Source organism: Galeopterus variegatus, unplaced genomic scaffold (assembly GCF_000696425.1).
Source record: "Galeopterus variegatus unplaced genomic scaffold, G_variegatus-3.0.2 Scaffold1827, whole genome shotgun sequence".
Lineage (NCBI taxonomy): Eukaryota > Metazoa > Chordata > Mammalia > Dermoptera > Cynocephalidae > Galeopterus > Galeopterus variegatus.
In genome coordinates this window covers 60916-71731 of record NW_007727938.1, presented here as the reverse complement: position 1 = coordinate 71731, position 10816 = coordinate 60916, and the positions used below count along the sequence as shown (strand labels likewise).

The 10816-nt window shown below is 48.3% G+C and overlaps 1 protein-coding gene across 1 annotated transcript in view; it reads right to left on the bottom strand.

Moving 5' to 3' along the window:
• Positions 1 to 4785: 4785 nt before the first annotated feature.
• PSMG4 (proteasome (prosome, macropain) assembly chaperone 4) overlaps positions 4786 to 10816 on the bottom strand; it is a 10357-nt gene continuing 4326 nt past the window's right edge. Inside the window, exons 2-3 of the mRNA XM_008579195.1 lie at positions 8712 to 8787; positions 4786 to 4986 (exon numbers count right to left, since the gene is read on the bottom strand). Of these exons, the coding sequence (XP_008577417.1) occupies positions 4865 to 4986; positions 8712 to 8787 (198 nt within the window). The 3' untranslated portion in view covers positions 4786 to 4864. The remainder of the gene's footprint in view (positions 4987 to 8711; positions 8788 to 10816) is intronic.

Sequence of the window (10816 nt, the reverse complement as noted above, 5' to 3'; positions counted from 1 at the left end):
GGTGAGAGCTTCCGTTCCACGCGCTGGGGGAAGGGCCGCTCACAGGGACAGTTAAAACCAGCCTAGTCTTTCCCTCGGGGTCATCCTTTTGTACTTGATGCTGGAAGCTCTCTGGGGAAAAGCTTAAACCTTTCACTGGAAATCTGAAATGATCAGCGGTGGTATCAGCACCATTTTCTGACACCAGGTTTGCTTATTTATGTGCACATCTAGCAAATGTGTTGAGGTCTGAGACGTGTTAATTTTTATTAATACTCCTTCCCAGATTCAGCTCCAGCAGAAAAGTTCCCTCTTTCACATTCAGCTTTTTTGCTGGCACTACTTGAAAACATGGCTACTTCCTGAGCTAAAAACAATAGGAAAATAACTGAAAAAAATGACTAAGGCACCCACATCTCAAGCACACACCAGGGGATCACCAGCTTGGATGGCTGTCGCTCATGACATCACGCCAGGCACCGCAGCACCTGCAGGAGACGGACCCCTCCCGCCTTGGTCTGTGTCCTGTCTTGTCCCTCGCTCAGCAGAGGCAGGGCTTAGGGCAGCAGCAAAGCATCCTCACTGGTGAGTCACATGACCTCCAGCCTCTTGGAAGCAGCAAGACAAAGCAAGAGAAAGCAATAACTCCCCACGGCCCACTGCAGCCCTGCCCACCTCAGGGGTGTGTACTGTACTCATCACCGCACCCCAGACAGTGAAGGGCCACTAAGAAACAAGGCTCCTGAGCACAGGCAGTCGCCAGCTTTTCTGGACAGCCTGGCTTCTCACTAGAATCATTCACTTCAGCCCTTTGCAGAGCACATCTTTGCTGCTAGCTGTGTTCATCCAGGCAGATCGTGGTCTCAGGCCTGCATGAGGCAATTCAGTGACTTCCAGCAGATGGCTGCTAGAATTCAAAGGGCCAGAGAAGGCGCTTCCTTCCCCCCTCTCAGATCTCACCCCTGGTTGGCTGCTCACTGTCTCCCCCTCTGTACAAACACCAGTTGGAGCCCACTGGCTTGATAAAGATGTCGTGAGGGGTGAACAGCCTCGTGACCACGTGTTGGCAGTGCCTGAACCACGCCATCTCATCAGCTGACCCCCCACCTGGGGCTCCAGGGCCTCATCTGAGGCCTGATGGCGGCGGAAAGGGAGGCTGACTGGCCAGTCTCTCCTTGCTCCACCTGCTCCACGTCCAGCTCGGCCTCCCCTTCCCTGGTCTGTCTTCAAGTCTCTTTTGTTCCATGTTTCAATGTAGCCCACATTCACCTTTTCAAAGGCCTTTCTTTAGATCTGTACAGCCTTCGCGTGCCAAACTTGTGAAATACCTTTTACCTTTTTAGAGGACTTGCTACAAAGTCTCCTGGCAGAAGCCCCCATTAAGTACAGATAGGACATGTCCAGGGCCTGGCCAGTAGGCAGTTGGGGAAGGTGGGAAGGAGCCAGCGAGGCCCTGGGCCTGTACCTGGATAGGTTTGCACCCATCACCCTCAGCACAAGAACACTTCGTAGTCCAGTGACTGTACTGTTGTGGAGTGGCAGAGATGATGACAGCCTCACACTGGTCATGTAGACCTTTTTTAATACATATGTTGAAGGGGAAGAGTGCTGCCAGAAATCTCTAGGAAGGTGGTGTCAAGGTACAGCACTTACAAACTTCTGTTCCAAGGTCTCTTAAATGGTAACAATAAAAACACTCATCCATCAAAGACCGTGCTCATCACTTCAGCAGTCAGGACTAACCCATCGATGACTAGAGACAGCTAGCTTAGAGGCCTAGGCTCTTGGAACCAAAGTCTAGCGGACAGGAACAAGCACTTGCCGACTGTGGGCAGGTGACATCTCTCGGCTGGCAAGGAGGTCCCACAGCTCCCCTCTGGCAGCCCCAGGAGGATGAGCACCTGTTCTGTCGCTGCTTCAGCTTAGGGGTAAGTGAAGCTCTTGAGGAATACCTTCATAAAACGTAGCCAGAGCAGAACAGCTCACGTGTGGGCAGAGCCCTGTGCAGTCTGGCAGCACATGACAAGGGCAGCAGGGTGCCCAGGCCTGACAGGCATCCAGCCTGGCCGGTCTCACAGGGTTGCTGTGGCTGCCCGCCCCGGCGCCATTCTGCTGTGCATGAGCTCGTCCTGCCCCCTCCGTGGTCAGCAGGGAGACGCTTCTCAGGCACCTGCCTTTTCAGTGCAGCCCTCCCACCTCCTGGGGAATCATCGGAAGGTACGTGTTCCTTGCCCTCTCCTCCACCCACCCCTGCGTCCTGCTAGCCCAACCCATCAGGAGCTGTGATCCCCTTTCAATAAAAGTTATGCACAAATGTGAACACTGGAGACAGGGCTGGATATTTCTTTTGTTCTTTTCAGAAGTCAATATTATCAAATACTCCAATTATCAGAACCCAAGATAAATTAACATTTTAAATGTTTTTCTTTTCTGAGAGTATAATCACCTGCAATTGGAGGACAGGGGCTGGTAAGCTGGTTTGGCCACAGGACAGAAAGCAAAACAAACCTCACAAAGGAGGTACTGCACGCAGAGATCACCACTTCCTACAGCCAAGCGGGAAATCCCTGAATTGGAAGTGCCAGTAAATGACGCTTGTGACCACATCACCCAGCCCCAAAGTGTCCCATGTGTTGGGGGAGGCCCACACTTCAACTCCATCTTTTTGTTTTAAAGGACACCACCTCACTTTCATGTACTGTGCGTGTTTTGTAAAAAGCAGTATGGTGTGTCATGTCTAGTGGGGATGCTTCCCTCCCTGTGCTTTCTGCAGCCCAAACGTTGGAGGTTTTGCTAGGAGAACCGTGTTCCTGTGCGTGTCAGTGGGGACGCCTGTGGCGGTGCTCGTTCACAGCACAAGCTTATGTTGACGTCTGCACTGTCCTTCACAGCTACCTGTCTGCATGGTGTCGCATCTGTTGTACCTTTGGGAAATTTCTATGTAAATGTACAGAATAAAAATGTTGCCCCATTAACAGATTTCCTCTGGAATGTCTTCCCTACCTCACTGATGGTATCTGACGAAGGGCATTTCACTACCATTGACAATGAGTAATAAAAATCCTCCCTGTTCATTCAGACCTCGCTGCGTCACTGCTTTCAGCGCCTGTGTAAGCCATGTCTTCGCTGGCCCTGGGGGGTAGGGGACAGCCTCTCTGCTTTGGGAGTTGTCTCAAAAGGTAGTCGGAGGCACATCAGACTCAACATCGACTGCTCATCTAGAGCCATTCTCAGACCACCTGAGAAATGGGGGCCAGGAGTAAGCGGGAGACAAATTTTTTTCTCTTGTTTATGTTCTGCTAACCCATGGCCTGAAAGTTCCTAGAGAGGTCAAGAAATGAATATCTTACACTGTGATTCTGTGAGGAAAGACTGATAACCCAAAACTCTCTTCTCTAATGTAGTATTTTTTAACAAGAAAACAATATTTCTTTAATAAAGTATTTATACCAAACTCTTCTCTTCATAGCCCTGATTTTGTGTCACTTACTCTTCTAATCCTAGGTAGGTGCCCACTGCTTTCCCACCAGTGGTGCTGGCCGAGGCCTCAGAGGTTAGCGTGGGTAGTCTGCAGAGGAGGGAAGCACTGGAACACGACTTACGCCCCTGAAGTGTCTGTGTCCTGGCCAGTGTCACCACCTTCAGTTGCCTACCCCTGGCTCAATGCAATACTTTGAGCCACAACGTGAGACGTGTTAAAGGGCCCTAAACTAGGCGCCTCTAGTAGTAAAAGGGTCCAGATGGACCCCAAAGACAAGAACGCTCTTTGCCAGTGGTCTTCAGCTTTGCCTGCGCAGAAGAGCACCTGGGAGCTTTTCAACCCTGCCAAAGCCTGGGCTCCAGACCATCTGCATCTCTGGGGAAGGGCCAGATTAGAACCCACTTCAAGTGGTAGACAGAAAAAGTCTAAGGATTAAAAATGACCGAAGCATGTACTTGGGACTTGGGAGAAGTAAGAAGGGAAGATGATGAAATGATGGGACAAGCAAGAAGGACCTGAAGCGTGTGAATCCACAGCGATGAAGGAGTTAAAACCACAATTGAAATCTAATTGTCCCAGCACTTAACAGTTTGCAAAGCATTTCTACACACTTAATTCCAACAACCCAGCAAGATGAGGATTGTTCCCATTTTATATGAGGGTAATTCAAAAAGTTCATGGAAAGATCTGTACTATTTCTCCACAATCCTTTTGAAGTACACCTGCAGATGAGGAAACAAAACCCAGAGAAGTTAGACACTTCACCAAAACCACAAACCTAGCAAGACTTGTGGAGTGGAGCTCAAACGAAGGCCCAAGGAAGAGCACAGGAAGAGGAGAGGTGCCAGAGGAAGGGTTTGGGGAGAGCACAGCAAGAGGAGAGGTGCCAGGGGAAGGGTTTGGGGAGAGCACAGGAAGAGGAGAGGTGCCAGGGGAAGGGTTTGGAGAGAGCACAGGAAGAAGTACCAGGGGAAGGGTTTGGCTAAAAAGGGAAGGAGATAAAAATGCATCAACTCACAAGGCAGACAGAAGCCTCAGGAACACACACAAACCTAAAGCATATTTAAGAAGATGTTACTTTAATTGGGAATGTACATCACAGATGCTGGCTGACTTAAACTCTTAGATTATACTGCACCCTTCAATCCCAACAAAATCCCATTCTCACCCCTGTCTGTCACTGCGCAGTCAAGTGAGGATGTGTGTACAGCCCGCTCTGAGCTTCTCCTTCCCCAGGTCGGTCAATATCCGCTTTCTGGCCCAAACCCTGCTAAGAAGGAAAGCTCGTAAAATTAACCCTTTAAAAACAAAATGTGAACACAACCTGAGGACAAAATGAAACTCGATCCATTTATTTAAGTGCACATTGTACTTAAGTTGCAAATTCTCATTTCTGCCACTCAGCTAGAACTTGTCTGGAAAAGCCTCCATTTCTTCCTTGATTCTGTTTTCTACAAGCAATGCGAAGTTACTGTCTGTGTTTTGAAGGTTATAGCTGACAAACACCTGTTTGTTGGTCTTCCTGGCTAAAAAGAGAAAACACATTGACAGAGCCATGGCGGAAACACTGCAGGTTCTCTGTTGCTCACACCTACCCACGGCTGGAGAGCACCCGGAAAAAGAGGACAGGGCTTTAGGGAGAGAAGAAAGCTCTCATCTTTATGACTCTCTTCAGACACATGCTGCAAATGCAGACTAAAGTAATTTAGACCCTCGCCTGGTCTGTAGAACGGCAGTGCTTAAGTGTGGTCCCCACAGCAGCGGCGCCCCCTGGAGCTTGGTAGAGATGCAGATTCTCAGGCCCCACTCCAGACCTCAATCTGAAAATTGCGGGTTTGGGCCAGCAAACTGTGTCAACAAGCCCTCAGATGACCCATACACGAATGTTTGAGAACCTCTGCTCTACACAGAGGGGTTTTTGGTATTTTTTTTAACTTTCAAAACACAATATTAAAGTGTTTAAAATAAAATATTAAAGTTCTCCTTCTGTACCACCCTCTCTACCAATTCCACTCCCCTCCCAGAGGTAATCCTCCATTTCTATACAATTACGCACATATGTACACACATGTACAAGGATACTTCAAAAAGCTCATGGTAAGATTTGTATTATCTTTTAATTCTATTTTTCCATGAACTTTTTTTTTTTAGAAGATGACTGGTAAAGGGATCTTAGCCCTTGACTTGGTGTTGTCAGCACCATGCTCTCCCAAGTGAGCAACCGGCCATCCCTATATGGGATCCGAACCTGTGGCCTTGGTGTTATCAGCACCGGACTCTCCCAAGTGAGCCACGGGCCAGCCCTTCCACAAACTTTTTGAAGTACCTTCTTATATATGTGTGTGTGCCTATATACACAGATGTATGATTTTCTGATATTGAAAGCAGATTTTAGCTCCTTTATAGAGAACCAATAGTCAATAGCTGAACTGCATTGGTACAACTGCAAAAAATCAAGCAGAGTCACATACCCAGATTCTGAAAGACAAGACAATATCCTGAGAACAGGTGGGCAGTGAGCCTAACCAGCTTCACACTGACCGCACAGTGCTGGGGCCTCCTCCTGCAGCCTCACCCAGGCCAAGGGCAGGTGCAGACACTCCTGCTCACCCAAGGAGAGGCACTGACCCCACCCCAAGTCCCATCAGCCTCATCAAAAGGCAGAGGAGCAGTGAGGTAAGGCTGGGGCCCACCAGGCCACCTGCACCATAACTGCATCCAGGTGGCAATTCTGTCCTGTCAGTTGCTGCTGTCTTACCTGTAGTCTGACTTACCCCTGGGTCACCAGGGGCTGAGCTGGCCACCTGCACCATAACTGCATCCAGGTGGCAATTCTGTCCTGTCAGTTGCTGCTGTCTTAACTGTAGTCTGACTTACCCCTGGGTCACCAGGGGCTGAGCTGGCTTCAAGAGGCCTGGGTCCTTTCTGGCCCCACCAAGGCCTGGAAACCTCTTTGGGCTCCAGGTCCTCATTTGTAAAACAAGGAAAGAAAGACCTTGGGATCTCAAAGGACTTTTTTCAACTGTATGACGCAATGTGTGTAATTTTTAGGGTTAGGAGTGACCTTGGGTATTGTTTATGCATCTATGGAGAAGGTGAGAGGACAAGCCCAACCTCTGCCTTGAGGATGGCTGGGTAAACTATATGGCATGTCAATTATCTCTTAATAAAGACGTTTGTTTTAACAAAGAAACGTGCCTTGACAGAAGCAGCTATTAAGTTATCCTGAGAGCCCGTGTTTAAAGAACACCTCACAGTACTTAATGCAGAGCCTCCCACCAGTTTGCTGGGTGCCACTGTGATTCCAATCGCTATAACTGCTAAGACAGGTCTTCCAGAGAGCCAAGCTGCATCTGCCACTTCATCCATCCACAGACCCAGCTATACCCTCCAGAGCCACACAAGGACAGAGTCCTCTCGCCCACACTGAAGCCATTGCTTCCAGGGCTACTCAAGCCCTGAGGCCATCTCTTCTCCTACTTGCTTTCTTCTTCCATACAAGACCCTGTTGCAGGACACCTCTTCTGTTTGTTATAACACATTAAAAATGCATTTTCAACTGCAGGACCCCGATCCGGGTTCAAGATGCTGGCACAGCCCAAGGCTCTGCTGGACAACCAACCCCTTCTTGATCTGAGCACTGTGCCTACCAGCCCCTCGGAGGTGCCAGCAGCCACCTCACGCCACCGACCTTTTGAACTACTGAGAGCCCTCGTTTTCTCGCACACAAACTGATATTAGGCCTCCATCTCACAGGTATTCTCAAGCCTTTTTAAATTTCTGGTGTAAAGCTTCTTATTCCTGGCACGGCAGACGAGCTCTGCCAACCTTCACCAGCGGAGTCTGCTGCGACAATCCCACAGCGTTGTCTCTCTAAATATGAACGCTTTCCCAAATTCACCGGAGCGGGCACAGGCCCACAGGACTCTGATGTAAGTGCATTACCCCTTAAACATCAACGAATACATGGGGGAGCACTTAGAAGCAAAGGGGTACTGTGCCTCCAACTGCCTTTCACGTGTTTCAGGAAGAAATAATGACGCAAACACAGAGAAGGGAGGGAAACAACTAGGAGGTCTGGGTGAAGGCAAGGCAGGAATTCTCTGTATCTTCTTTGCAACTTTTCTCTAAATTAAAAATCATCTCCTAATAAAAAGTAACCAGAATAACTCACTAGTCAGGTGTCTAACTCCAGGCTACAGAAAAACTACCCTGCAAGTTCACAAGATGCTGACCTCTGCCCTCCCTGACCTCCACCCATCCAAGCACAGAAGAGGGTGTGGGGAATCCAGGACGCCTGCCGGTGACATTCTGCCCTGCCCTCATGTGCCATCAGTGTCCCTCCTTGGCTGTGTGTGGTGCTGTTCAAGTGTGTGCGCCTCAGTGTGACTGAGTCTACAGAATTCTCTTTATACAGCACCCAACACAAGTTAAGTCTGAGCTCCTCAAAACAGGCTGGCCTCCTTCCCTGTACACCCCCACCCAGCACACAGAGGGGCTCCATAACTGACGAGAAGAGAAGTCACCTGGAACACTGAAGAACTAAGCAGGGGACAGGGGCTAAGACCGGAGAACTAAGCAGAGGATGAAGACTAAGCAGGGGACGGGCTGGCTTCCTGCTCACAGTCTCCGGTGTCCTCGCACACTGGCCACAGGCACGCAGGGCTGGGCTGGCAGGACGCACGCCATCCCTCCCTGTGGGAAGTGTGAGGTGGCGGCGGGGAGGATGAGCCTTCAACTTCATGTTCTCTGCTTAACATCTGCTCTGCGCTGCACTCACAGGCCAGGCCACAGGCTCCCCTCTGAGCTCTGAATGACATCACACTAAGAGTGAAGGACTGTCCTTCCTGCACAATGGTGACACCTGCTCCACAGGCTCCACCAAATCCCCGTGAGGACCCAGGAGGCTTCCTTGAGCCGCTGCCCATAGGGTGCTGTGGGCATCGTTCACTCTCCTCAGCAGTGAGGAGGTGATGCGCAGGTGACGTGCTCAGGGAAAGGAGCTACATCAGCTCATCCCCTCAAAGAAGCAGCCAAGGACAATGTGGGAGTCCCTTAGGAACGTGCTGGCCCGGAGACAGTGGTGGTAATGGGTGAGCACAGGTGTGCTCTGCACAGAAGACCTGATGGACAAGGTCTGTGCGTGCAGCAGTAATGAGGACTCTTTCTTCTGAAGTGACTTGCCTCATGGTCCCACTGAACAGTGGGGCTCCCCCCAGGCTGGTCTTGCAGCCCCAGCGTGGCTACATACCTAGGCGCTGGGCGAGGCCAGTGGAGGTCGTGTCGGCAGTGTCTCCGAGGAGGGAGGTGGACACAGGGATGGAGTCCTAAAAGGAAGACAAAGAGCACATGCAGCGCCTCCACCCCGGAGTGGGCCAGCCACACGTCCACAGCATCTGATTCTTCACGAGGGTGGCAATGGCGGGTTTTGAGGACAGACACAGGTACTGAGGGAAGAGAGGGCTGGCATCCGTCAACAGCCAAGCAGGTTGACTCCCAATGCCTATGAGGTCAGTTCAGCTGGCACAAACAAAGAAAAGTCACTTGAAGCTGGAACCACAGTGCTGTTAATAAGTTCTTATTTCACATAATAAGGACTTATTTCACATAAAGGGCTTGTTTTAGCAACAGAAACTCCAATGCATGCTGAAGGGCAACACTCCAACCAAGAGAGAAGTAAACAAGGTCATTAAGGCCACAGCAAGAAGGAAGTGAATCACAGTCTGGGTCCCCATGTCCCCATTCCCTCTGCCCATGGCAGCCATCAGCCAAAAGGCAGGATGCCCAATCTCCTCATCTTGGCCTGTGAGAGAACACTGCTCCAGTGCCCTGAAGGCTCACCTGGGCTCTTTAAGGTCAATAAATTCCCTGTGACTTTGAAAAAGGGCACCAAACACCAGTATCCAAATAGCAAAAATACAACCTTCTGAATATGCCTGGCCAATCTCATTTAAGATAAGAAGCCATAAAACAAAAGCAGCAGTATAAATGAGGTTACGATAAAAATGCGGCCCTTCTGAAATGTGGAAGTAATCTTATTACCAATTACTTTGGAAGTAATCTCCCTCGCCATCAAAATTCTCACTTAAAAGAAAAAGCCTACTGCCATGAGCCATCCTGCTATAGGGAACGGCCTGGAGGCTGAGTGATACCCCTTGTTCTGCAGGCTACAAGGGGGTCCCATGTGTGTGGCACGTTCTTGTGAGTACTCCATGCAAGTTCTTGTTTGTTCACCTTTGGTTGCTTGAAAAGGTTTCCCAGAATTAAGCAGCCTAACCTTTTGGCTTAGTATGGCTTTGGGAAATTCCCTGGAGTTTCTCAAATGACATGTGAATAATACATCAAAATTAATTGGTTTATTTAAAAAGGTATTGTCAGTACTAAAAGCGTTTTTGATGCATGTTCCCAGTATGGGTTGGCTCCATTTAGTTTTGTTATTAATCTTCCTTGTTAGTGTTATGTGCATTAACCCATTGTGGCTGTGGTCATGCTTTCGTACGTGTGGAATTAAGTTATTATGTTAGATTTCTATCCACATTCCCCCAGGGAGTCGGTACGTCTGGGTGCAGTAATGTTTATAAGTAATTGACCATCAACCAGTTACAGATTTCTTTGTTTCTCTCCACTCCCACAGTTTCACTTGATTTATCAAGAACATGTTCTTTCCTTAGTAATAGTAAGAATAATATAGTGTGTTTTCGTTAGTTTGAGTAGGATCATTTAACTTTTCACTTTGTCCCCTGTGCTGTTCCCAGAGTCTATTGGCAGGGAAATAAAAGGTATGAACATTGTGATTTTGATAAATTGAAATGATCAATACAGGGTATAAGCAATATTAAATTGTTAACCTTAACTAATCAATGTTATTAAAATTAAGAGTAGTAAGGATAAGTAAGATTTAAAAAGGGTTAAATTGTAAGCTAAGAAGGTTAAGAATTATAGTTTAAACTAAAGTCTGACGCTCTCTAATGCCAAGCCTGCTGCTATTGTATGGTTTCCTGGCCACAAGCCACAGGCTTTGGGGTGAACTATTGATGCATGAGTGGGTGCTTTTATCACAGCATGAATGCTTTGGAACATTCTGTTTTTTCTTTAGTAAGATTTAAAAAGGGTTAAATTGTAAGCTAAGAAGGTTAAGAATTATAGTTTAAACTAAAAGTCTGACGCTCTCTAATGCCAAGCCTGCTGCTATTTTATGGTTTCCTGGCCACAAGCCACAGGCTTTGGGGGGAACTATTGATGCATGAGTGGGTGCTTTTATCACAGCATGAATGCTTTGGAACATTCTGTTTTTTCTTTTTCTATAGAGATAAAATAATAAATGTTTTGATTAAAAGATAAATCATCATGTAAAAG